Genomic DNA, 27983 nt, shown 5'->3' on the forward strand with positions numbered 1-27983 from the left:
GCCTTATGAGGCTTTGCCCTCGGGTGGGAAAAATATTGCGCCTGGGAAAGGGAAGTGGGAGTCAACAGACACTCAAGGAATAGTTTCGGAGAAAAAGGTTTATTTCTACCATCCATGAACTGGTAGAAGGAGCAAGTGTGATAGTTCACAAAAACATGCACGAAATTCACAGTCATGTGCACAAGCATATATACCCCTTTCCAGTTCCCTCCCCCTTTCTCCTCCCTCAGGAGTCCTGCCCCATGTTGAGGTTCCTCTGAGCATGAACAGAAAGCTGTCTTGGGACTATTGGGGACTCTTGGCACCCTTCCCAGGAAAGGGGAATGAGAGTGGTTCAGCATGTCCAAAGATGTTGCAACTAGAGTGAGATAAAAGTCAGTCTCAGGCCTGCTCTGACAGAGTCTATTCATTAGCTTTTTGAAGCATTCTTGTACTGATAAAAAGTAACGGTTTGCCCTTGCCACAGCATCTTGTGAGAAAAGCAGAGAAGAGCAGAGAAAAGCTGTTTTGGATTTTTTAGAAGACAAAAGGAATTTTGAACAGTTTCGAGGCCTGGTTGGGGGGGGGAATTCACAAACAGTTTTAGGGTTTTTGGGGTGATCCTAACTGTTCCCCTACATTCCCGGACAGAAAGCAAGTTGCAGTGTGGTTCTTTAGCAAGGCCAGAAGGCATGAGAAAGGCCTGAGAAACAATGGACTCTTCTCTACCTTTGTTACAGCAGAGCGGAATGTTTCTGATGCTTAGCTGCTGAGAAAATGATTTTGAAAAGCTTTGAGAAGCTTTGAGCCTGCTTTGGTGGGGGGTGACTTCAGGCCTAGGTGAGGTCACCTGTCCTCACCTTCCTTCAGGGTCACTTTGGGATGGGGCCATGTCCCAGGGCACAGACCTCAGTGGGGCACAGTTTTATGCAAATTCACAATATTATTCAAAATGATTTGTGTGCTAAAACATTTTCTTTTGCAGTTGTGAAAGAGAACCAAAGGTTGTTGCCCAGGCAACAACACCCTGTTTGTGTGGGGGTCATTGTGCAATGGCCATTGTGGTCACACTTAAGCCTGTTCCATCACCTTCCGGAGCCGAAAGTGGTACGCATGTCAGTCGCATGTCAACTGGATGCATGCAAAATGTCCACCACCTGTATAACTTACTCTTTCAATTTAAAATATATTGAGCAGTTTCACGTTCTGCGCTTTCCCCCCACATCTGTTTTGAAAACCGAAGTTGGCAAGTTGGTGGAAGTAGAGGTGCAAGTCAGTAGCCTTGCCTAGGGTGCAAAATGGAGGGACGCGGGTGGCGCTGTGGGTCAAACCACAGAGCCTAGGACTTGCCGATCAGAAGGTTGGCGGTTCGAATCCCTGCGACAGGGTGAGCTCCTGTTGCTCTGTCCCTGCTCCTGCCCACCTAGCAGTTCGAAAGCACGTCCAAGTGCAAGTAGATAAATAGGTACCGCTCCGGCGGGAAGGTAAACAGCGTTTCCGTGTGCTGCTCTGGTTCGCCAGAAGCGGTTTAGTCATGCTGGCCACATGACCTGGAAGCTGTACGCCAGCTCCCTTGGCCAATAAAGCGAGATGAGCGCCACAACCCCAGAGTCGGCCATGACTGGACCTAATGGTCAGGGGTCCCTTTACCTTTAGGGTGCAAAATAACTTGGCACCAGCATTTCCCATACCTCTGTCTGGCCCTTGGGACATTTCTCCAAGGCCACACCTCTCATCGGTCCTGCTCTGTACCCTCCTTGAATACTTGCCTAGCCAAAATGTGTCCTTGAACTCCTTGGTTGTTAGGCCTGGAAGACCTGCTCTCTGCCTTGCAGGCCTTTCCCACCTGGCCTGGGATGGCAATGCCGTGACTGACTCCAACTACAAAAGCTGAGGCTGCTGAAGAGGCCAGAGACCATCTTGGCTGTCTCTTAGCGCCAACCCAGGTCATTGAGCCTGAGCTTCCACAGCCGCCTGCTTGCCATGAACCACCATTGGATTGGCAGCGACAACAGCTGATATGACCGCATTTTTAATATTCTGTTGGGAGCTGCCCAGAGTGCTGGGGAAAATCCAGCCAGATGGGTGGGGTATCAATAAATTATTATTATCATCATTATTATTATTATTATTAGCTTATGATAATATTTGATTCTCTTGTTAATTGTGCTGTTTTAAACGTGCATTTTACATCTGACATCCATTAGTAATACTTTATTTTGAAATGTTCTTTATATATGCTAATGCAACCAGTGAAGAGAGTCCCCAACAAAAGTGATTTTGCTTCTCATTCCATTTCCTAAAATGTTGTGCAAGCACACTTGCAGTTAGAAATATGTGGCACTTAAGCCCATTATCCTTTTTGTGGAAGATACTGTTTCAACCTCAAAGTTTTCAGGAGTACAAAAAACTTTACAAAAACAAACACTAACTGGAGAAAAGCAGCCCAGTAAGCATGCTCAGTAGCCACAGAACACGAAGTATTCATTGGAAAATAAAACATATTGTTGCAAATCTTATTTGTTCTGCTGCTTTCCTGCTGCACCCCCAGTGGCGTAGCGTGGGTTGTCAGCACCCGGGGCAAGGCAAGTAATTTGCACCCCCTAACTCGTGGATTTGCGCCCCCTAACCTGTGGATTTGCGTCCCCTAACCCATGGATTTGCCCTAACCCCGGATGTTGCGCCCGGTGCGGCCGGCCCCCCCTGCACCCCCCACGCTACGTCACTGTGCACCCCCACGCATTTTGTGTCCTTTGGAATGGCTGCGTTCTGTCAGTGTAAGGATAATGTTTTATTTTGCTGGTGAAAGGTGATTTAATAGCGATCCTTTCCTCATCTAGGTGGCATGAGGTGAGTAGGACCACACTGTTACTTTTTAATGTGAAATATACTTTTGTTATCTAGCTAATATTCTTTGTTGTTGTTGTTGTTTAGTCGTTTTGTTGTGTCCGACTCTTCGTGACCCCATGGACCAGAGCACGCCAGGCACCCCTGTCTTCCACTGCCTCCCGCAGCTTGGTCAAACTCATGCTGGTAGCTTCAAGAACACTGTCCAACCATCTCATCCTCTGTCGTCCCCTTCTCCTTGTGCCCTCCATCTTTCCCAACATCAGGGTCTTTTCAGGGAGTCTTCTCTTCTCATGAGGTGGCCAAAGTATTGGAGCCTCAGCTTCACGATCTGTCCTTCCAGTGAGCACCCAGGGCTAATATTCTATTGACTTCTAAATATAAAATATAAATCTAAATATAAAATGAACTCTGATCACCACAAGATGGTGCTGCACATTCTAGCTTGAATAATAAATTTACTATATCCTATATTTTACCATCTGATTATTAGATTTAACCATAACGTTTTCAGTGATAGTATATATACCAGCAAACTCTTTCTTTTGACATTTGTTAAGAAACTGATTAGGCAGCACAACTGTAAAGTTTTAACGTTTGAGTTTTTTACATGGAGGGTTCCCCCCGCAACAGCTGTCTCCGTGTGACTCTCACATTTTCTAGTTGTCCTTAAATTATCTCACAAAATTTTGTTTCAATTAATTATTGTTATTGTCGCTCTACTTTTCAGCCCTGAAAGGCCCCCACACCACCTTATAGATCGGTATAAACAATAAAGTCCTTGTCCACAGGCTAAAAGTCTAAAAATATAGGAAGAATTTGCTGCAAGAGAGGTAGATGGAGCTGAGATCAAAGCATCTACTGGGTGACCTTGGGTTAAGTACTCTGTCACCTCACAGGGTTGCTGTGAGAGCAAAACGGGGAGCAGAAGCATGGCATTTATGCAGGGCTGGATTTAGGTTTGATGAGGCCCTAAGCTACTGAAGGTAATGGGGCCCTTTATATGTCCAGCTGTCCTTTGCCAACAACAAATTGTCGCTGTTTTTTGTGTTGAATATATGCTATATTTATGGACCTAATAGGTAATCAGTCATACCAACATGCTAAAGAACTGTTTCTATCCGTGGGCTGTTAGGCTGCTGAACGGAAAATAATATAGTGCAACTGACTTTCGGGGTTGATGTGTTGTGTGACAAGTACAGAATACAATGAGATTGAGTGTTGGGGGGGGGGGGAAGGGAGGCTCGGTTAATTTCATTGTACATGGGTTGTACATTGACAATGAAGGTATTATTATTATTATTATTAAAGCCATTTGCACATAACAAAATATGTATTTTATAAAAGTAATTGTTGAACTGAAAGACAATTAAGAAGAAGTATATTAATAGTGAAATATAATTAAGAAGTATATTAATACAGTGATACCTCTGGATGTGAATGGGATCCGTTCCAGAGCCCCATTCGCATCCTGAAGTGAACGCCGCTTCTGCACATGCGCATGACGTCATTTTGAGTGTCTGCACACGCGCAAGTGGCAAAACCCAGAAGTAACGTGCTCCGTTACTTCCGGGTGGCCACGGAGCGCAACCCAAAAATACTTAACCTGAAGCTACTTCAACCTGAGGTATGACTGTAGTGAAATAATTATTAAGCTCTAACTGTATGTAGGTTTTATTGTATTTGTTTTTATCTCGTATTTTTGGAAATGTACATCCAGGTTTTTTTCCTTTAAAATTTTTGGGGGCCCCCAAGAGAGTGGGGCCTTAAGCTATAGCTTGTTTAGCTTATATGTAAATCCGGCACTGCATTTATGCCACGGTGAGCTCCTTGTAGCAAAGTCAAGATGTAAATGTCATAAAATATGGAGTGTTGTAAGAGAGAACCTGCTGCTGCTGCTGCTTGCTCCAAAGTGCAGTAATCTGGACCTCACTTTAGCAAGCAAATGTTGCCATTGCTTTGCTATTTATGACGTTCCCTTGCATGGGCATTTTTGTTGTTGTTTAGTCGTTTAGTCGTGTCTGACTCTTTGTGACCCCATGGACCAGAGCACGCCAGGCACTCCTGTCTTCCACTGCCTCCCGCAGTTTGGTCAAACTCATGCTGGTAGCTTCGAGAACACTGTCCCACCATCTCGTCCTCTGTCATCGCCTTCTCCTTGTGCCCTCCATCTTTCCGAACATCAGGGTCTTTTCCAGGGAGTCTTCTCTTCTCATGAGGTGGCCAAAGTATTGGAGCCTCAGCTTCAGGATCTGTCCTTCCAGTGAGCACTCAGGGCTGATTTCCTTCAGAATGGATAGGTTTGATCTTCTTGCAGTCTGTGGGACTCTCAAGAGTCTCCTCCAGCACCGTAATTCAAAAGCATAAATTCTTCGGCGATCAGCCTTCTTTATGGTCCAGCTCTCACTTCCATACATCACTACTGGGAAAACCATAGCTTTAACTATACGGACCTTTGTCGGCAAGATGATGTCTCTGCTTTTTATGCATGGGCATAGCCAGGATTTATGTTGGGGTGTGTGTGTGTGCAAGACACCCACCATCCTCTGTCTGGCTCTGTCTAGCAGATTCGGGATGAAATGTTTTAAATTATTTCCTTTTGACCCCAAGTGCTCGGAACAATCTGTCAAAACGTTTCTACAATTTCTACTTTTATTTTTTTATTTGTTTACTATATTTTGGGAGGCGGCAGCTGCTCCCCCTCCCCCCGCCGCTACACCCTTGGTAAGGTAGGCGATGCTACCTCGTCAGTGCCCATCCAACATAAAATCAAACAGACACAAGATTGCGCGAAAGCAGACTTTGCAGAGGAAGAGGAACAAAGCTGGCATCTCCGAGCTCTTTCCTGTAACCAGCCGTCTCTTGCAGAGGAATCTGCAGAGCGATTCAAATCTCAGCGCGAAATGAATCCGCGGAGCGATGCATTTCCCGGGAGGAGCGAGGGGAGGTGGAGCGCGCGCAACAAATCCCGCACCAACAGCAGTGTGAAAATAGTCACACACCAGTTTCCCGGAAGAGGCTCCCAGCAAAGCAGTAACCTTCCAAAACTCACGTGGCGTTTGCAGTCTGGGAGGGACAGTCACAGAAAGAAAGAAAAAGTCCCTGTTGTTGGAAGTTTTAGGTTTGTTTTGCCTTCGCGGTTTACAGATTTTGGCGCAGTTGCTGTCTGGTCGGATGCTGCAATACTAGTATTGGTTAATAGCAAAATACCCTGAACCTGCTCTGCTAGCCGACCAGACTTGTTTCCAACATTGTAAGTAGACCACCAGTTAGTCTAGTTACGGCTCTGTCTTAATTTTGGCGATTCGTGCGGCAGCCCCCCCCCCCCCCCAGCTTGGGTTTGCTGTATAATTTTACCCGATCATACATGCCGCGATCAAATAAGATAGAAGTAGTGAAACAAAAGTCTCATTGTTTTCTTCCATATGCTGAAATCATTTCGAGCAAAATATGTTTTAAAAGCGAAAACAACGCAATCAGTGTCTACTCAGAAAGTAAGGCACACTTTGTTCAGTGGAGCCTACTCCCTTATATAGGGATTCAGTACAGGGCACTGAGATAAAAGGGTAATTGGTATCAAAAAAGAGAAAACAATCATTTGATTTCCACGAGAAACAGCGAATCTGTGTTAAATGGGGGGGGGGATGCAGGCTGTCATTTTGATGTCAGTGGTGTCGTGGGTGCTGCAAAAAGCATCCACAAGGAGCACCGACCCCATTTTTAAACAATCGTCTGGAAGCATCTAGACTGCAACTTAAATTTGGCATTTAATCTATAACAATGTGGAGAATTTCATAACACAACTGCGCTTGGTCAAGATGGGCTTGCTAGGCAGAATTGCATGGTGCAGATCGTAATTTATGACAGTGTTACTTACATAGGTGCATGTCTGTATATGTACTGTCCAGAAGGGGCGTCCAATTTTAGCTTCCCAGTGTTTTCCCAATCTTTGGTCTCTGGCTGTTTCTGGACTACATTTCCCATCATCCCTGACCACTGGGCTTGCTAGGTAGGGATGATGGGAGTTGTAGTCCAAAAACTACAAGAGACCTATGTGGCGGTGTCATATGCTATGATTTGCATCCACAAGATTCGTGTGAATGTCAGCATGGAAACAAATGCTTTTGTGTAGGGATTTTGTCCTGGGCTAAGGTATATCGTGAAGTGACTGGATGCGGTTTCCTCCTGTTGAGAGAGAAGGAACACTTTGACGTCACCATTGGAGAATGCTACCGATACCTTGACTGTTCCGTTGGAATTAAGGAGTATTCTTTTATTACAGGGGCGAAAATGACTTCTGGCAGAACTGGCTTGCGTCTGGCTGTTTGTTTGCTAAACATTTCAGAAGGAAGAAGAAAGGACATTGTTGAGAAAGTAGCAAGAGCTGCAGTTTGTGAGGATAATGGTAAGAAAAATGTAGATCTACTCCAAATATGGGACACGGGTGGCGCTGTGGGTTAAAACCAGAGTATGAACGTAGTCATCTCAATCAGGATCTCGTTTCATGTGATGTCAATGTATGAATAGGTGTGCAGGAGCACGGGAGGGGATATGCTCTCATAATATACACTGGAACGCCTACCCCATTCTAATCAATGCACCGCAGCGGGACGATCTCATACAGACACGCATCTGGTTTTTTCCAAATATGGGACATGGGTGGCGCTGTGGGTTAAACCACAGAGCCAAGGACTTGCCGATCAGAAGGTCGGTGGTTCGAATCCCCGCGACGGGGTGAGTTCCCGTTGCTCGGTCCCTTTTCCTGCCAACCTAGCAGTTCGAAAGCACATCCAAGTGCAAGTAGATAAATAGGTACCGCTCTGGCGGGAAGGTAAACAGCGTTTCCATGCACTGCTCTGGTTCGCCAGAAGGGCTTAGTCATGCTGGCCACATGACCCAGAAACTGTACGCCGGCTCCCTCGGCCAATAAAGTGAGATGAGCCCCAGAGTCGGCCACGACTGGACCTAATGGTCAGGGGTCCCTTTACCTTTACCTATAGTGGTGTGGAGGAGCCCTCTGGAATGCACTTGGCTAGCCCACCCTTGGTATTTCTTGTGGAAGGAGCCCTATCTATCTTCATGCGCGTAGGGCTCTGTCCAATGCGCGACCAGTGTTTGTTTGAAGGGTACCAATGCCAGTGCAGAGAGTGCACATAGGTGTCAGGTGGCAGTAGGCAGCTCCCATGGCTGGTTGCCAGGAACTACAAGACAAGGAAAAGTTCTTATCATCTGCTTTTTATTCAGTATTTAGAGTTTGGATTTGGATTTGATATCCTGCTTTATCACTACCCTAAGGAGTCTCAAAGCGGCTAACAATCTCCTTTCCCTTCCTCCCCCACAACAAAAACTGTGAGGTGAGTGAGGCTGAGAGACGTCAGAGAAGTGTGACTGGCCCAAGGTCACCCAGCAGCTGCATGTGGAGGAGCAGGGAATCGAACCCGGTTCACCAGATTACAAGTCTACCGCTCTTAACCACTACACCACACTGGCTTTATTTACAGAGAGAGGCTTGGAACACAGCCTCTTAGGATAACGGCGTTGTCCCGAGTGACTTTCCACACTTCTTTTCTCCCACTTCCTCATTCGTCATTGTCATCATCTCCTCTACGGGTGCTGACAAAAATTTGAGCCCTTTGCTCTCCTACTTTCAAGGCTTGCCAGATTCTGGGATAGGGGTGGTGTCTGGAATGCTTTCTAAAGACACTGTGTCCGTTAGTTGTTGCCCCTCTGATGCTTTCTCTTCTTCTTCCTCCTCTTCCTCTCCCATTATTTCCCAGCTTTCCCCCTCACCTGCCTCTGAGCTGTGACCTCCCTCAAACCCCTGTTGTAATTCTGAACTGTCTCCTTCTTCTCTGGAAGGGTCAGGCTGGGGAGGCAGTCTCCACCATTCCTCCTCTGCCCAGTCCCTGAGAATAGGACAGCCTGCCCTGGGATGCAAACCCTGATGGTGGAGGGAGCCTTATGTGAGCAGGATCCCCTTTAGTCTGATGCTGACTGGATGTGACCTATTCTTTCATGGGAGCCCCTCCATGCAGTCATACTTGAATGCCAAAAGTACTTAGGATAGATCCAAAACTGTGTATTGACAGAAAAGGGCAGACATTAATTAGCTGGAGTGAATAAGCACCGTATTTTTCGCTCTATAAGACGCACAAGACCATAAAATGCACCTAGTTTTTGGAGGAGGAAAGCAAGAAAAAATATATTCTGAATCCTAGAGGCCAGAACAGCAAGAGGGATCTGGCTTCTGGGATAGCCTGTTGCTGTTCTGGCTTATGGGATAGCCGCGCACAGCCTCTCCCGGGCAGCGGGAGGAAGGCTCCCCCAAGAGCCGCACTCCCTTTAAAGAGCCACGTGGAGTGTGTGTGTGGCTGTTGGGGGCTTTTCCCCAAGGAGGGAGAAGGGCAGCCCTTCTCCCTCCTCGGGGAAAATCCCCCAAGAGCCTCCCACCTGCATTCACTCCATAAGACGCACACACATTTCCCCTTACTTTTTAGGAGTGGAAAAGTGTGTCTTATAGAGCGAAAAATACGGTAAGTCATGCCAAAGCCTCTTTCTCCATTGTACCAGAAGCACAGCTCAGCTGCTTAGAGCATGGTACTGATAATGCCTAGGTTGCAGGTTCGATCCCTGTATGGGACAACTACACCAGTGTTTCCCAACCACTGTTCCGCGGCACACTAGTGTGCCGCGAGATGTTGCCTGGTGTGCCGCGGGAAAAATTAAAAAATTGAAAGATTTTTTTTTTTAAAGTCAAATTTTCGATTGGGGCGCCGTCACTAGATGACCCCTGGGGTTCCCTCCCTCCCTCCCGCTCTGCGCCTCCCTCCTCCTCCTCCTCCTCCTCCGGGGAGGCCCTTCCTGGCTCTCGGCCAAGGCTTGGCGGCTGCCACTCACTCGCTCGCCCACCCGTCCCTCCATCCCTGCACCCGGCCTCTCCCCCTCCGTCCCCGGCGCGGGGGCTGCCGGGATCCGTAGTCCCCTCGCCCTTGGGCTCCGCGCCCGCGCGGGGTGCGCGAGCTACGTTTCCCAGCGTGGCCTGGCGGGCCGGGCGTTTTGTTTGAAGCGCTCTTCTCCCGGCCATGGAATGAGCGCAGCGGCGGCGGCCGGGCGGGCAGGGGCTCTTCCGCGCAGACCCCGCGCAGCCTGCCTGCGCCCCCGCAGAGATCGGGCGGCAGGATGGAGCCCGGGGATCCCCGCGGAGGCGGAGCGGCGGAGGCGGAGGCTGCCCCCCAGGTAGGGCTGCGTCGGGGGTTTTTTATTTTTGCAATGCTGCATCCGCGCCGGAGGGGACGCATCGGACCGCGGGGAGACCCCTTGGCGTGCGTGCAAGGCAATGCATGCGTGCAGGCGTTGCATGGAGTGCAGTGCAATGCAATGGCAACGCGGCGCCCTGCATGCATGCATGCAACTTCCACCGGCGCTCCGGACTTGGCAGGTGAGGGGGGTCCCCAGTGGGCGGCAGAGAGAGCCGGGAGGGCGAAGGGGAGCCGGGGGGGAGCAGCGCTGCTCCCCGAGCCGAGCCCGGGGGGAAACTTCGGCGTCGTTGCGCCGGGTGTTGGAAGCGGAGGCTGGCGGGGGCCCCTCACCTGCAAAACCTGGTCGCCTCTCATATATTTCGTGCATTGCATTCATCGCCCGCTTTCTCCTCCAAGGAGCTCCCGGGGGCGCGCGTGGTTCTCCCGGTGTTATCCTCGCAACAACAGCCCTGCGAGGTGGGTCAGGCGAGTGGACCAAGGGAGCACCCAGGGATTGTCCTGGCCAGGTGGGGTGATTTGAACCCTGCTCTCTGCCCGGTCTTCGTCCTCATTTAGCCCCCACATGTGCATGACTGTGCATGACTGAGGTTTTCCCCCCTCGTCTTGGCTATGGTGTGAGTCTGTGCTGTTAATTAATGGGGTTCTGCCTTCGGAGAAGATGAGCCAGCCCTCAAGGAGGTGATTATGTAATTTGCTAGCAATTCATGTCCCTCCCGGCGTGACGCTGCGCGCTGACGTCACGGGGCTGTAATGGTGGTGTGCCTCGAGATTTTTTTCATGAAACAAGTGTGCCTTTGCCCAAAAAAGGTTGGGAAACACTGAACTACACATTTCTGCATTGCAGGGGGGTGGGCTAGATGAACCTCAGGGTCCATTTCAACTCTACAATTCTATGATTATGATAAATGCAAGTGTGTTTATTATTTATTTATTATGATTTTCCATTAAAGGGTTGTTTAACTGGGGGAGATCAAAATAATTTTTAAAACCTTCCTTATACCATGTCCGACTTATCTGTCCATTTCGTCCAGAATTATCTGTTCTGGCTATCAGTGGCTCCCTAGGGTCTCAGTCTTTCCCATTACCTGCTACTTCAGGGATGTTGATTCGGTAAGAAAATTGCACTCTGCACATTCTCAGAGGCACTTGATTGTACGTATTCCAGTGTTAGCCGTGGTCCTGGAAACGGATGGTGTATCTAAGCTCCCTGGCACAAATGAAGCTTTGATTAGAAAACATTAGTTGAGCTTTCATGCTTGAGCTTTCCATTCTCACCCACCCAACCAAACATTGACGTTGATGTTCGTGAAGCTCTGAAGCCGTATGTTGGGTGTGTGTGTGTGTGTGTGAAGTATGTATAGAAAGTCCTGCCTCAGGGCAGGAGCTAAGACTAAACGACACTCTTGAGTCCCTTCCAGCCCTCTGGTTTTTATGATAGCTATGGTTTGGTCAGCCACGCATTTCTGAAGTCCTACCAAATGGCAGCCTTTGTGAAGTTTTTGGATATAGTTTGCATGAGCTGTGTTTGCACAAAAGAAGCCCATTGATCTGTTAATCACTGACTAACACATTCTAAAACTTCGGGGTGGCGTTTTTGTTTGTGTACTTGTAAGAGTTTTTTTATCCTGGCATCTCTTTCAGGCTAAGTCTGAAGTTCATTGTGTGAACAAACGTAGGGCAAACAGATGCAGAAGAGGACCAGCCCCCACCCGTTAATGAAGTTGCCAAGAATTGGGAATTTCAGCCAGTATGGTTTTCATAATGACAAGCCCTGGATTGTGTTGCCTATCTGTACTCTCTCAGACCGTGGTGGGGAACCTGTTGCCCCCCACATGTTGTTGTTTAGTCGTTTAGTCGTGTCCAACTCTTCATGACCCCACGGACCAGAGCATGCCAGGCACTCCTGTCTTCCACTGCCTCCCGCAGTTTGGTCAAACTCATGCTGGTAGCTTCGAGAACGCTGTCCAACCATCTCGTCCTCTGTCGTCCCCTTCTCCTTGTGCCCTCCATCTTTCCCAACATCAGGCTCTTTTCCAGGGAGTCTTCTCTTCTCATGAGGTGGCCAAAGTATTGGAGTCTCAGCTTCAGGATTTATCCTTCCAGTGAGCACTCAGGGCTGATTTCCTTAAGAATGGATAGCTAGACTACAATTCCCATCATCTCTGGCCACTGGTCATACTGACTGTAGCTGATGGGAGCAATAGCTTTAAGGCCACAGATTGCATTGAGCAAAACTGTTCAATATTTTTCTAATCTATCATGCTTGCTCCATTTAGCTTGCTAGAACTTATTTTGCAATTAATGGATTTAGGATCAGAATGTACCTCTTCAAAACATAGCATGTGCTTAAGCTAAATTGGAAGCCTTTATTTGTTGTCTGAACCACAAGAAATGTTCCATTTTTTCCCTCCCCGTAGGCCAGGAGCATCTCCCAGCAACTGTGCTTAATATATTTTCTGACTATGACTATAACAGGTCTGTCATAACTATTGCAGCTCCAGTTGACAGACTGGGTAAGTTTTAAAAATATGTATTAAAATGTCCCAGCTCATATTATTATTATTGGCCTTTGAATGTTGTGTTTTTCAATGCAAAGTTTGCAGTTGTATACATGTTTGCCCGAGAGTAAAACAGTACGTTTTAAAACGCATTGCTTCTCTCAAAAAACATGCTGTGGTGTTTAGCTTCCTTGATAAATGAGGACTTTAAAAAAAATCCTCAGCTGAAAAATTATATAAATAACAAGTGCCAACACAAAGACACATATTTCCAAAAAAAGGTGACGTTTTAATCCCCTTGGTGAATGGTTGCACGTGAATCACAAACACAGAAAATTATGGTGTGACTGATTGTTTGTGACAAGAAACTCTTGTCTGGAAGCCCTCTTAACAGTTTTTGAAAATAAATAACATTCAGCTAGATTTGAGAGGGATGTGTTGTGTAGAATTTTCCTTCAACGCTGGTTTACAAGAGCCGGTTCCCCAATTAACATCACACTCCTAACCATGTCTACTCAGAATTAAATTCTATTGAATTCAATGGGAACTTATTCCCAGGTAATTTGTGTTTGGACTGCAGCAAAGCTTACTTTTGAATTCAGGCTGTGTGATGGAGGAGGCGCAGAATAAAATATTCTTTCTTATCTTTTCTGCTAAGGACGTTCTGTAGGGATGTTTACAAAGTGAATCAAAAGCAGTCTTGTCAGACAAAGTTAGCAGGAGGATGTCAGGTGGCCATAATTAACACGGTTGTGTTCAGCACTTCACTAAAAAAAGTACACCCTTGTAGATTGTGATTCAATAGCAAACCCTCCAAGATACGAAGTGGGCTATTTTGTTAGTATATTTTTAAAGTGTGTTTGTTGCATATAATAAGAACCCTGCTTCAAGGTGGGTAGATTTGTAAGAGTCGTAAGAGCTTCACATTTCTCCCAAAATTAGTGCTTTGTGTAAATGAGAAAGAGGAGTTACCTTATCCCTGTCACTAGAAACAGTCGCAAGGGGCTGCGGGGAGTTTGTCTATGTTTTTTCTTTGTGTGTGAATGTTTTTAATTAAAACATATTTGGGGCAAGAGTGGCTAAGATTTAGTTTTCCTTTTCAGATTTAGTTAATAATGGGTTTGATAAAGTTTCTTTCGCCCTCTTTGTGTTTTGTTAGGCAGGTCTGTCGTTGCTGCCTGTGTGGAGGCTTTTGCTTCAATAGATATGGCGGAACATTCTGGAATCCACCCTTGCCTTGGTGCAGTAGACTTGGTGCCCATTTACCCGTTGTCAGGTGTCGATGTGGAAGAGTGCGGAACGGTGGCTCGAAGTAAGCAGAACCTGAACATCCAGCACAGTAGTCAATGTCGTGACCTCAATAATGTGGTTGGTTGGACTCCAACTCCCTGGAGGGCCCCAGCTTGGCTGCACAAGATCTGACCCAAGGATCCTTAATGTAGTCACCGATTCATGTTGGATTGTTCTTCTGTCAAAGCAGAGGCATCTCTCTAAATTAACTGGGGTAACTGTGCCCCTGAAGGACCAGGTGCGCAGCCTGGGAGTCATTTTGGACTCACAGCTGTCCATGGAGGCGCAGGTCAATTCTGTGTCCAGGGCAGCTGTTTATCAGCTCCACCTGGTACGCAGGCTGAGACCCTAACTGCCCGCAGACGGTCTCACCAGAGTGGTGCATGCTCTAGTTATCTCCCGCTTGGACTACTGCAATGCGCTCTACGTGGGGCTACCTTTGAAGGTGACCCGGAAACTGCAATTAATCCAGAATGCGGCAGCTAGACTGGTGACTGAGAGTGGCCGCCAGGATCACATAACACTGGTCCTGAGAGATCTGCATTGGCTCCCAGTACGTTTCCGAGCACAATTCAAAGTGTTGGTGCTGACCTTTAAAGCCCTAAATGGCCTCGGTCCAGTATACCTGAAGGAGCGTCTCCACCCCCATCGTTCAGCCCGTACACTGAGATCCAGCGCCGAGGGCCTTCTGGCGGTTCCCTCATTGCGAGAAGTGAGATTACAGGGAACCAGGCAGAGGGCCTTCTTGGTAGTGGCTCCCGCCCTGTGGAACGCCCTCCCTTCAGATGTCAAGGAAATAAGCAGCTATCTTCTCTTTAAAAGACATCTGAAGACAGCCCTGTTTAGGGAAATTTTTAATATTTAATGCTGTATTGTTTTTAACACTTGATTGGGAGCCGCCCAGAGTGGCTGGGGAAACTCAGCCAGATGGGCGGGGTATAAATATTATTATTATTATTATTATTATTATTATTATTATTTGGGGTAGGGCGAGGTGGCACTCTGCAAATGTTCTTGGGATTCAAACTCTCACCAACTCCAGCCAGCATGACCCATCGTCAGTGGTGATGGGAACTGAAGTCTAACAACAAGTGGAGGGGACGGCTTTGGCTAACCCCATTCTGAACCGTTTAGTGCAGCTGTTTAATGTATACTCCAAAGCCTGGTTGTACAATTTACAACTGGAATGACAGCACAGCATTTTAGATAACCAATTGCCACCTTGCTCACATGTTCACACTTTCTCAGATCTGTTGCCTGCTTGTGTGTTTGTTTAACACATTAATATCCCACCCTTCGCAAGAAACACCAGGGAGGTTCACAGCAGTACAAATATATGTATATATATGTTAAAAACAATGTGTTAAAATACAGCCATCACAGTAAAAGCAGCCAATTCTACTAAAAGCTCTGCATTAATAACTAGCATATGCCTGCGTGCATTAGAAATGTTCTTAGCATGCATCAAATCATGTAACAAAGGCAGCACTTGCCTTATTTTTGAAAGGAGATGAGGGTGCCCACATACTGGGTAAAAAGGTAAAGGGACCCCTGACCATTAGGTCCAGTCGCGACTGACTCTGGGGTTGCGGCGCTCATCTTGCTTTATTGGCTGAGGGAGCCGGCATACAGTTTCCAAGTCATGTGGCCAGCATGACTAAGCCGCTTCTGACAAACCAGAGCAGCACACGGAAACACCGTTTACCTTCCCCGCCGGAGTGGTACCTATTTATCTACTTGCACTTTGACATGCTTTCGAACTGCTAGGTTGGCAGGAGCAGGGACCGAGCAACGGGAGCTCACCCCGTCATGGGTATTTGAACTGCCGACCTTCTGATCGGCAAGTCCTAGGCTCTGTGGTTTAACCCACAGCGCCACCCGCGTCCCTCACATACTGGGTGCCATAATGGAAAAGGCTTTTCCTCTGAGTTTTTGTTTGTTTTCTATATCGCTCTTCATCCAAGGATCACAGGGAGGTTTACAAAAGAGCAACACAAAATTACATACCATGATAACAAACAAAAACAGTAACCCCATATTTAAAGGTGCTGTTTAAAAGGCCATTGATCGTTTCATTAGCTAAAGTCCTGGAAGAAGAGGAATGTTTTTGCCTGGCGCCTAAGGATTCGTAACAAATACACCGGGCAAGCTTCTTTTTTTGCAAGATAGACCTCAGCAGGCCACCAGCTAGGCTGCCATCTTCTTCCAGGTACCCAGGTCTCAGGTTGTTTAGGGTTTCTTAGGTTGACACGAGAACCTTGAACTTGGTTTGGTGGCAAATTTGTAGCCACTGCAGTTCTTTCAAAATTGGCATTATATGTATAGAGTAGGCAGCCCCAGTCTACAGCTTAGCTGCTCTCTTAGTCTTTCTTGTTGTGTTTCTTCTTGCTCGGGGTCACCAGCATGGTGCCCATATGCCTGACACTGCATCCTCTGGTGCTCGAGAAAAAAGCCAGTAATGATTCCCTCCAAAACCCACAATGCGCAACAGACTCTTTGCTTTTCCTGCTCGGTTTTTGTTGGCACTGGCAAGGGCTTCTACTACATTGAACACGCCTCCTCAAACCTGCCCACGTTTCATTGGAGGCCAGGATTGGACAATCATCGCTGCCTCTTCCATTCTGAACAGAGGAGAGGTGCTTCTCTGCCCCTGTCCTCTAGTGTGGGGCATGCCCTCTTTTTTCTGCTTTTTTTAGATGCAGCATCCGTTTTGTGCTACACCACATCCCCTTGACCGCCATTTTGTGTTCCGTCATGTTCCCACGGCGGCCATTTTATGATTGCACCCACATCACACCTTCAAAATTCCAGAGTACTCACTGGCCCCCAAAGGCTGCCACCCCTGTTCTAGCTGTTGTACTTCCCTTCTGTTCCTCTCTTCCCTCAGATATAGCAGAGACCTTAGTCTGCTGTGTTCCTGGATGCAGCATATTTCTTTTTGGGCAAGCTCATCTCCCTGAGAAGCAAAGTCTGGTTCAAAGAAGAAAACAGCTGGGATGGTTTAACCGCAGAGCTTTCAACGCAGCCACTGTTATCCCTGATGTAGGGCTGTCACCTACCTTAAGACATGGTTTAACAGGTATGAAATGATTGCAATGTTCATTGTTGCTGTTTTTGTCATGGGTACAAGGTAATCAATGTCTCTAGTACTTCACAGAGGAATATAGCCCACTCCCCAGTGGTCTGTGCCCCAAGGAGCTTACATATAAATATTGAGAATGGGAGAGAATGCAGATAAGAGACAGGTGAGTGTCATAGCTGTCAACTGTCTCTTATTTGGCGGGAGAGTCCCTTATCCCAGCGCCGTGTCCTGCTGCTGTCCCTTATTGATGATGTCCCTTAAATTTCCCGGGTTTCAAAGGAAGCAGCTCCTCTCCCTCCCTCCCTGCCAGCCAGGGAGGAGGGAGGCTCCAACTGTGTTGCTTGGCCGCGTTGCTCACCCAATAAGGAGTCTAAGAATGACGGGGGTGGAGCTTGCATGCCTTGTGCCAATCAAATCGGCCGTGTTGCCTGGGGACTCGTCTTTGCTCAGCGCTTCCCAGCGGAGAGGTGACGGTGGTTTTCCTTGCTGCATCCCCTTTGCCGGGTTGCTGCGCTGTGGGAACCACCGCTTAAGGCTTCGTTTGGCTGCTGGCTGGGCTTTCTGCCTTTGGCTTGGAGGGGCTCAGAAGTTGAACATACCTGTGCTAGGAAAATCCCTTCTTTTGGCTGCTGATCCCTTATTTTCGAGGTTGCTGGTCCCTTATTTTCAAATCTGTAAGTTGACAGCTATGGTGAGTGTACCAAACATTGAGAGAGGGAAGATAGGAAGACTAATAACGGATTAAAGTTGCATAGGCTTGCTGCCCTGTCTTTGCTTACTTGGAGCATCACAGAGTTCATTAGAAGTTATTCCCAAGCCAATTGCATTTGTAGGACTGAAGGCTTAGGCTTTTGAGATGGGGATGGGGAATAAAGTGCCATTCAAAAGGACTGGGGAGAGGACGACTTGGGGGGGGGTGTTGAGGAAGAGAGAGCACCAATAGGCAACAGGAAATGCATAGAGTTATTGAAGAGCAGAAGACCTTGAGGCACCTGGCAGCTTTTTGCTCTTAATTTGATGTAGGCTGTAATAAATAATAATAATAATAATAAAAAAAATTTATTTATATCCCGCCCTCCCCATCCAAAGCCGGGCTCAGAGCAGCTAACAACAGTAAAATAATACAGCATTCTAAAATCAATTCATTATAAAAACAGTTCAGATCAAATTAATGGCAACCATTAATGGTAACAAATCAATTAATCTATTCCAGTGTAAGCAATAGTTTGTGTTGTATCCCTTCAGGTAACTCCAGAACCTTCTTGAAGTCTACGAAGGTTTTGGCTTCCCCATGCAGGGTATTTTTTGAAAAATAAACCAATAAATGATTGTCTCTGAAAACAGGGGTGGAGGAACTGTGAACCCTAGAGATGTTGTTGGACTCCAACTCCATCGTCCGTAACCATGGGCTGTCTTCACTGGGAACTGATGGGAACTGGCATCCAACAGCATTTGGACGGCCACGGTTTCCCCATCCCTGTCTTATAACATGCATTTTGAGTGTTGTGTATCTTAAGTCCCTATGTAAAGATGTGAGACCTGGAAGGGCATTACCAAACGGGACAACAACTACAAAAACCCCAGAATTCCTGGAGTGGCTAAAGAATTCCCTTTTGGGCTCTGCTGCGTTGCCAGTAGGCAAGTTGCCCATTTAAATAATTTCACAACATTAATTGTCAGTAATAATAGGGGGTCAAATCACCTGACTTCTGAGTTTCGATGTGAGTTTACAATTGGTCATCATGTGGTCAATAGCAGTCAATTATAGCCGTTCTTGAGCATGTACTATCAAGCATTTGGGTACCATTGATATCTTTTCTTTTTAAGCCCCACAATATCACTTGGGCTTGTTTCGTACCCTGGATTGTGCCCAGTAAACTATTTCAAATGTTTTGAAAGGAGGACTGATGAGGCATTGCTACAATCCATTGAAGAGAATTGGTTAAATATTTAATAGAGAATGGGGTAGATATCAAGAGAATAACAGTAATTATTCTCCTATTGACCCACTTAGAATTAACCTACTTAAAAAACGCTCTGCATGAAACAAAGCTCCTTATGTACTTTGATTGAATAATCCATTTTTTAAAAAAAAATCCTGTTTCTTCAGACGTCATTCTGCCGCAAGAATCCTTAAACCAGTTATTATTGCCAGCGCTGTCACACACATACTGCATTTGCGTTTGTGAGAAAGGAACACACACCAGATGTTAATTAGTGCATTTGTTTTTATTTTCCCTCTACCTCAACAATTTGGCCTTGAGGGTTTGTGTTCTTTTTTTTGTTTGTTTGCTGTAAAGATCTTTGTTTCTATCCAGGCTCTGGCTCATAAACTACAAAGACAATGAGTCAGAACTCCAAGGAGGAAAGGAAAAGAAAAGACCTCGGAGAAATATTAAACTTTCACACTCTTTTTTTTCATCATGAACAATTTGCAATGATGATTTATTCCAGGTGGAGTTTCTCCCCTTCCTTCTTTCACGTTGCTTACGAAGAGGCAGATATAAAACTGCTTTTCACTGGGGAATAGGTCTTGAGTGCAGTACCTTTAATTTATTTACTAGATTCACCACTGGCTGGCTTCTATTTGCACCAAGGTAGCTCAGTACTCAGTGTGAGAAACAGACTTTGCTCCTCAACTTCCCTTCTCCTGGAATGCCCTTCCAGAGCATTTATGTAAAAGCTTGGGAACTGTGGGCCTGGGGGGTGGCATATGCCCTCCTCCAGACCTTTATTTGCAGTCCTGGGAAGTCTCTCTAGGCCATAAAACTCACCAGGCCTGCTTTGGACTCTCCTTGGGTCTTCTGGATCCAACTACAGTCATACTTTGGTTGCCGAATGCCTTGGAACTCATACGCTCAAAAGCCAGAAGTGGGTGTTTCAGTTTCAGAATGATTTTCGGAAGCCAAACGTCCGGGGCGGCTTCTGCGGCTTCCGATTGGCTGCAGGACGCTCCTGCAGCCAATCGGAAGCCATGTCTTGGTTTTTGAGCGGTTCCGGGGGTTGAATGGACTCCTGGAACACATTCTGTTCGAGAACCAAGGTACGACTGTACTAAAAGGTAAAGGTACCCCTGCCCGTACGGGCCAGTCTTGACAGACTCTAGGGTTGTGCGCTCATCTCACTCTAGAGGCCGGGAGCCAGCGCTGTCCACAGACACTTCCGGGTCACGTGGCCAGCGTGACAAGCTGCATCTGGCGAGCCAGAGCCGCACACGGAAACGGCGTTTACCTTCCCGCTAGTAAGCAGTCCCTATTTATCTACTTGCACCCGGGGGTGCTTTCGAACTGCTAGGTTGGCAGGCGCTGGGACCGAGCAATGGGAGCGCACCCCGCCGCGGGGATTCGAACCGCTGACCATGCGATCGGCAAGTCCTAGGCGCTGAGGTTTTACCCACAGCGCCACCCGCGTCCACGACTGTACTACCCTCTCTTGATAAAGAATACTGAATATTGCCTGGTGTATAAGTGAAGGATTAGCCAAAGTGCTTTCCCGAGACTTAGAAATTACTTGACCGTATCTGAAGAGTAGATGCAGAAGCCAAACCAACCTCACAACCTGTGCTGGTCCCGAGGGTTAACCGTGCGGCAAGGTCTGAGTCCAGTCCAAGGTTGAGGGTGTGGTATGGAGGCTGTCCATCAAAGCTGAAGCGGGGTCCAAGGCAGGAAGTCGGGTGAGGTCAGGAACTCTGGCAGAAGAGCAGGACAGGGTGCAGGCAGGAACAGGCTACCAACAATGTTGCTCCCGCAACCTGGGACTGGGGCTGGCTGGCTTTTATCTGCCCCGAGGCATAGGGCGGCCCTGATCTTCTGGTGACTCGCCTCTCCTGACCTGGAGGCGAGCACTCCTCCTGCGGGAGCTTAGTTCCCTCCGCCCTTCTGCCCTGAGCCTCTGCAGCTCAGGAGAGGCTGGAGGGTTACCGGACCCAGAGGCAACCTCAGCTTCCTCTGCCGGGGCTGAGAGTGGAGCACCTGCAGGCAATGGGTCCTCCATCACTTCAGGAGCCAGAGCAGACTCAGCTGGTGCCTGCACCTGAGGATCCAGCACAGGTGAGGACCCTTCAGGCTCAAGCCCCAGCCCCGGCTCAGCTGGTTCTGGAGGCGGGGACTCCTATGCAGGCTGGGATTCCTCAGGTTCAGCCTCCGAGTCCGAATCCTAGGCCATCAAACAACCATTAATTTTGACTCATTTTCTGATCGTTTCAGGGGTTGGTGCCAGCCCTTACGTGATGAATTGCAATGTGATGGTCGACACGCAAGACTTGACTGTGGCCAAGGCCGTCGCAGGCTCCGTCCGGGGCAGTGGTGCCAGAGGCCTGAAGGGCGTGCAGTCGATGGCTTTCCCACACAACGGGCAAATCGAAATAGCATGCAACGTGGAAAGCTTTGACGACCATGACGCCAGCTGGGCCGTGGGTGACAAGTCAGGATATGTTTCCTACAGCATTCTCGGGAGAACGTATCACTACGTGTCGCCTTGGCTGATCGAGGCTTCCATTAAGAAGTCAGCCAGGGACCGCGGCGTAAGCACTGTTGGGACCGCGCTGGTTGGGTTTACGCCAGAGGAATGCGCACGATGCGCTGCCTACGCATTGACAAGTGGTGTCCATGAATTCTGGAGGATGCGGGGCGGCGTTTTCATGTGATAGCCTTGCTGTTTGCTGGCTTTAAATCGGGGTGGAGAACCTCAGATCTGGGAGTCACACCCTCTCCCCAGACAGATTCTTGCCCCACTTAGTGATCCTCAAATGTTTTTGCCTGGCTGGAGCGCATCATTGAACTCTGACCCTGCCTCTGGCTTGACTGTAGGGAGGAAGGAAAGGGTTGTGTCAGATTGTGTGGGAATTAGCCTACTGTACAAAGGTAAAAAGGGACGCGGGTGGCGCTGTGGGTTAAACCACAGAGCCTAGGACTTGCTGATCAGAAGGTCGGCGGTTCGAATCCCCGCGACGGGGTGGGCTCCCGTTGCTCGGTCCCAGCTCCTGCCAACCTAGCAGTTCGAAAGCACGTCAAAGTGCAAGTAGATAAATAGGTACCGCTGCGGTGGGAAGGTAAACGGCGTTTCCGTGCGCTGCTCTGGTTTGCCAGAAGCGGCTTAGTCATGCTGGCCATATGACCCGGAAGCTGTACGCCAGCTCCCTCAGCCAGTAAAGCGAGATGAGCGCTGCAACCCCAGAGTCAGCCACGACTAGACCTAACGGTCAGGGGTCCCTTTACCTTTAAAAAGGTAAAAAATTACACTAATTGCTGTGCCCAGTTTTACCTCTGGTGCTGCCACCCCTGTTATGAAAGTCCCAGAAACCTGCCGTCAGGCTGAAAAACAGTTCATGATCACTGGTTAAAATTCTTCTCCTTTCTAATTCCAAGGCAACCTTTGGGGGCCAGGAGACTAATGTATCCTGGCAAGGTATAAATAAATTGAAATACTTTATTGTCACTTGTACAACTTGTATACAGTGAGATTACACGAGCACCCCCCACTCAGCTCTCTTAGTCTTAATTCCCCTTGTTTACTGACGCACACCCACCAAACCCAAAAGTCAGCTGCCCTGTTGTTATCTTTTCATTCAGCAGCCTAACAGCCCACGGATAGAAGCTGTTCCTTACCCTGTTGGTGCGACTAATCATGCTTCTATATCTTCTGCCTGAGAGCAGGAGATCCAGAAAGTGCCGGCCAGGGTGTGAATCATAACTGATAATTTTCCTCACTCTCCTGAGGCAACGTTCTTCTGCTATTTCATCCAGCGGATTCACAGGACAGCCCATAATATTTTGTGCTGTATTCACCACCCTCTGTAGGCACTTCCTATCAGATGTTGTCAAACCAGCGTACCACACCCTGATGCAGTATGAAAGGACACTTTAAATGTGCATTTATGTAGAGTGTATCCAACTAACACTTTGCTCAGAATTAGGACATCCTGGATTAGGCCAGAAGTTCATCCTTTTTTCACAGTGGCCAGCCAGATGCCTATGGGAAGTCTGTAAGCAGGACTTGAATGCAACAGTCCTCATTTGTGATTTCCAGAGACTGGTGTTCCAAGGCGTACGACCTCCGAGAGTGTTACCTACTGAGCTTGGATCCTAAAACAATAGGCAGGTAGGATCCTAGAAGGCAACAACCTGATTGGTCTGAAGGAACAGCCCAATCAGGCTCCAGGAGGAAGTGAATCAGCAACCTGATTGGCCTGTAGGAACAGTCCAATCAGGCTTCAGGAGGGGAGTTGAATCCGTCAATCACATGGGACCCATTGTGTAAATAATGTATATATAGCCAGAGGTTTTTGGGGAAAGCACTCATTCACTGTTTGCCAGGAGCTGAAATAAAGAGCATGAAATCAACACTCCGAGTATATTTCAGAGACACTAGGAAAAGCAGAAAAACACTTAAGTATGTGCTTTGGAAAGTTGCCCCAAAACCTAGCTAGTGGTTCCAGCACAATCACAAGTTCTTGATTCTCCAGGAGCAATGGGTGGCAAAGGGATGGACTCCAGAGAGTCTTGGTTGGAACCTCAGGGGGCCAGATGGGGAGGCTTCACAGACTGGAACTGGCCATAGGGCGGCAGTTCCCTCACCCCTGTCCTAGAGCCTCACTCCTCCCTTTCTTCTTGTGCCTCATCCGTGCCAAAGAGGCTGCATGGGAGCAGCAAATATTGTAGCCAGCTTGATGCCCTCCACATTTCATTGTACCACAGCTCCCATCATCCCTGACCACATTGGCTGGAGCTGATGCAATCTGGACTCCCGATGACAACTGAAGCACCAAAGTATCTCCCTGGAGTTTAATCTTGGTTTATCACGTCCCCCTTGGGAGGCTGTTGCGTTGACAGCGATAAAAACCAAGAGCAAGCAAGAATCCCTGCTGTGATAATTGGGGGAAATGGCTCTCGCTTCCATGATGCCCTCTTTAGGGTGCTTCCCTTTAGAGCTTGTTGTTGTTTAGTCGTTTAGTCGTGTCCGACTCTTCGTGACCCCATGGACCAGAGCACGCCAGGCACTCCTGTCTTCCACTGCCTCCCGCAGTTTGGTCAAACTCAAAGCTTCGACAACACTGTCCAACCATCTCATCCTCTGTCGTCCCCTTCTCCTTGTGCCCTCAATCTTTCCCAACATCAGGTTCTTTTCCAGTGAGTCTTCTCTTCTCATGAGGCGGCCAAAGTATTGGAGCCTCAGCTTCAGGATCTGTCCTTCCAGTGAGCACTCAGGGCTGATTTCCTTAAGAATTGATAGGCTTGATCTTCTTGCAGTCCATGTGACTCTCAAGAGTCTCCTCCATCACCAGAATTCAAAAGCATCAATTCTTTGGCGACCAGCCTTCTTTATGGTCCAGCTCTCACTTCCATACATCACTACTGGGAAAACCATAGCTTTAACTATACAGACCTTTGTTGGCAAGGTGATGTCTCTACTTTTTAAGATGTCTAGATTTGCCATCGCCTTTCTCCCAAGGAGCAGGCGTCTTTTAATTTCGTGGCTGCTGTCACCATCTGCAGTGATCATGGAGCCCAAGAAAGTAAAATCTCTCACTGCCTCCATTTCTTCTCCTTCTATTTGCCAGGAGGTGATGGAACCAGTGGCCATGATCTTCGTTTTTTCCTTTTTTTTAGAGCTACCTATCATCCAATAATAGAAGATTTGCCTTTGCATTTCAGAAGCTATTTAAGGCAGTGGCCGTAATGTGAACCGGCAAATCCCACAAATTACCTATTTGATGTGTGCAAAATTGACTATTACTGCAAGATGTGGCGGTGACTCGGAGGCGTTTGACGTATTCCGGGAGGATAACAAGGCTAAACGTGGAAGCAATTGCCTGGTTTTGGCACTTTCGGTTTTGCATCATCTCCACCAGAGGGCAGCAATTGCAAATCCTCCCTTTAAAATGACAGTTTTTGCTATTTCGTTTTCCTCTTGTTTTGCCATCCAGCGGCTAAGGGGAGGACTGCTCAGCAAGGAAAGTTTTATAGTGCACGTGCTCAAGGATGAGCCATTGAAATGCAAATGTTATTGCGCAGTTTCCAGTCTTGGTGTCGGGTAGTGGCTGCCGTTCATTAAAAAGGAAGAGGCAAGTTTCTGTGTATGTGTTATGGACTACATTTGGGCTGCTCGAATGTTAGCATGCCTTGCTGTGTGGTGGCACGAATGAACACGCAGGAAAAATCCTGGTTCAAATCTCACTTATCATAGAATCGTTGAGTTTGAAGGGACCCCGAGGCATAGCTGTCAACCGTCCCTTAATCCCAGAAACTTTGCTGTTGGCTCATAAAAGCTCTAGGGTTAAGGACTTTGCTGAAGTTAGTCTTAAGTCCCATTAAGTTCAATGGATCTACTCTATCTGGGTCTGGATCCACCCTTTTATATTTATTTCACTTCAATCAAAACAAAGTGTAACACATATGCCCATCATGAGATAGTTTGTACAATCAAATAAATTAATCAAATTATTTACGATCATGATTATATGTTTGTACTTTTACTTTTTAAAAGTTTTTAAAGTTAAAAAGAAAAGGTAAAGGACCCCTGGACGGTTAAGTCCAGTCAAAGACGACTATGGGTGCAGCACTCATCTCGCTTTCAGGCCGAGGGAGCCGGCGTTTGTCCACAGACAGCTTTCTGGTTCATGCGGCCAGCATGACTCAATCGCTTCTGGCGCAATGGAACACTGTGATGGAAACCAGAGCGCACGGAAATGCCATTTACCTTCCCGCCGCAGTGGTACCTACTTATCTACTTGCACTGGTGTGCTTTCGAACTGCTAGGCTGGCAGGAGTTGGGACAGAGCAATGGGAGCTCACCCCGTCACGGGGATTCAAACTGCCGGCCTTCCGATCGGCAAGCCCAAGAGGCTCAATGGTTTAGACCACAGCGCCACCCGCTTCCCTTAGCAATGTTGCTTCTCTCCCACTAGAGTCCCTCAACCCTCAGGAGAGGCTTTTCTGCAGGGAGCAAAGGCATGTGGAAGTTGCTGGGAATCTCACATTTGCATGGACATCTCTATGCTTGGGATGTATTTCGTACAACCGGTTATTTCTCAGAAAAGCAAAACCATGTCCACTCACAGATAGGATGGGCGCTTACATGTTGTCCCCCCAAAGAGGAATGCATCACCCGCCTAAAATGGGGATGAATATTACATAATATTGTAGGTGCCAATTTATATGAATAAAGGTGCATCTTTAGCAATAACACAGCCTAGGGCTTGCTGATCAGAAGGTCGGCGGTTCGAATCCCCGTGACGGGGTGAGCTCCCGTTGCTCGGTCCCTGCTCCTGCCAACCTAGCAGTTCGAAAGCAGGCCAGTGCAAGTAGATAAATAGGTACCACTCCGGCGGGAAAGTAAACGGCGTTTCCATGCACTGCTCTGGTTCACCAGAAGCGGCTTAGTCATGCTGGCCACATGCCCCGGAAGCTGTACACCGGCTCCCTTGGCCAGTAAAGCGAGATGAGCGCCGCAACCGCAGAGTCAGTCACGACTGGACCTAATGGTCAAGGGTCCCTTTACCTTTACCTTTACTAACATGGAAGTACAAATACAACCCATCTCACCATGGTGGGAATGACAGAGTCTCCTGTGTGCCTGGCTCAGGCTGCTGTCTAGGTGCTGCTAACTTTTGATGGGCAACTCCCTGCTCTCCCTTCTTAATGGCTCTGTAGTTTTAGACTGAACTTGCACTAAGCAAGGGAGGGCTTCAAGGGAAGGAGGCTGTTTTCTGCCATCTTGTTCACTCTGCAGCTGATGAACTGGTTCAGCTACACAACTTGTTCAACTGGAAATGGGCGAGAGCTTATTTCACCCAAATATTGTTTGGTTGTTGTTGTTGTTGTTTTTGTAAAACTGGAGACAGTAAAAGAGAGGCTGTTGTTGAAGTCGATCTGCAATATTGTTTTATTTATTGATCAAAACGTATATATATATATTGCTTCACTGCAGAAAAACCTCTGAGTTAAATTATCAATCGAGAACAGTGGAAAACATTTAAAATTGATTAAAATTAATTGATTATTATTATTATTTATTTATTGATTTAAAATTAACAGCAAAAGAGATTACAAATGTGTCAAGATCTTCATCTATATGTCTGGATAGGCAGGCCTAAACAAAAATATTTTAAGCAGGTGCCAAGAAATGTACTACTTTGAACTTAGGCAGGAAAATGGATATTTTTTCTTTTTTCTTTTTAAATTTCTTTTTCAACTGCCTGTTTGTTTTTGTTTTTTGCATTTTGTACCCTTTTTATTCTTTTTTCTATGTGTGTTTTTTCTTAGTTTGTTAACTGTTGTTATAATTTTAGTTTGTTAATTGTTGTTATAATTTTTTCTACTTTGTAAACTTATGTTTTCTATTTTGTAAAATTTGAATAAATATCTTTAAAAAAAAAAAAAATGAACGTAGGCAGGGAGTTCCCAAAGTGTAGGAGCTGCCACACTAAAATAACTTTCGACAAGTTCTAAACTTGTTTTGTTCTGTGGTGTCAATACCAGCTTTACTGAAGAGGTATGGGCCGGCATGTGTTTTGCTAAATCCAGCAATTAAATAAAGGGGACTTTCAGATGCAACTGAAAGCACATTTATGAACATCATTACCACTTTTTTATCTCACCATATAGACTGCTGCTTCTTTGGCTGTTGCTGTAGTTCTGGTGGTTAACTTTTTTTGTGGACGTTTCAAAGCAGGGTGTGATGTACTGAGTTGAATAGGATCCAGAATGCAGCAGTCTGATTGGTCCTAGAACAATAGGATTCAGAATGCAGCAGTCTGATTGGTCCTAGAACAATAGGATTCAGAATGCAGCAGCCTGATTGGTCCTAGAACAATAGTTCCAGAATGCAGCAGTCTGATTGGTCCACAGGAGCCACCCAATCCAACTCCAGATGGAAGTGAATCCGCGACCTGATTGGCCTACAGGAGAATCCCGGAATTAGTCAATCACGTGGGGCCCATTGTGTAAATAATGTATATAAAGCAGACATTCTGGGGGAAACTTCCATTACTCCTCACCACTTTGAGCTGAATAAAGAGCATGAAATCCA

At 47.1% G+C, this 27983-nt stretch overlaps 1 protein-coding gene and 1 long non-coding RNA gene across 3 annotated transcripts; both read left to right on the forward strand.

The window, feature by feature from the left end:
* Positions 1–27983, forward strand: LOC144325181 (uncharacterized). The gene is made up of 2 exons (XR_013390517.1): positions 1–850; positions 27643–27983. It is a non-coding gene; the product is annotated as an uncharacterized LOC144325181 (long non-coding RNA).
* Positions 5812–23296, forward strand: FTCDNL1 (formiminotransferase cyclodeaminase N-terminal like). 2 transcript variants are annotated; one of them, XM_028751583.2, is made up of 6 exons: positions 5812–5947; positions 7109–7231; positions 12503–12598; positions 13743–13895; positions 16761–16952; positions 21161–23296. In XM_028751583.2, the coding sequence occupies exons 2-6, from the start codon at positions 7117–7119 to the stop codon at positions 21598–21600; spliced, it is 996 nt and encodes a 331-aa protein (XP_028607416.2). In that variant the 5' UTR covers positions 5812–5947; positions 7109–7116; the 3' UTR covers positions 21601–23296. The 2 variants fall into 2 exon arrangements, with proteins under 2 accessions (XP_028607416.2, XP_028607406.2); XM_028751573.2 differs by having other exon boundaries at positions 5836–6079.

The sequence above is a fragment of the Podarcis muralis genome, chromosome 1 (genome assembly GCF_964188315.1).
Source record: "Podarcis muralis chromosome 1, rPodMur119.hap1.1, whole genome shotgun sequence".
In the NCBI taxonomy this organism is placed as follows: domain Eukaryota; kingdom Metazoa; phylum Chordata; class Lepidosauria; order Squamata; family Lacertidae; genus Podarcis; species Podarcis muralis.

Excerpts from the sequence above, each read along its gene's own strand:
- FTCDNL1 (XM_028751583.2), top strand. The coding sequence starts at position 7,117 with ATGACTTCTGGCAGAACTGGCTTGCGTCTGGCTGTTTGTTTGCTAAAC. Across the intron at positions 13,896-16,760 it reads GTGCGGAACGGTGGCTCGAA|ATATAGCAGAGACCTTAGTC; the intron begins GTAAGCAGAACC and ends CTCTTCCCTCAG. Across the intron at positions 16,953-21,160 it reads CTTAAGACATGGTTTAACAG|GGGTTGGTGCCAGCCCTTAC; the intron begins GTATGAAATGAT and ends TGATCGTTTCAG.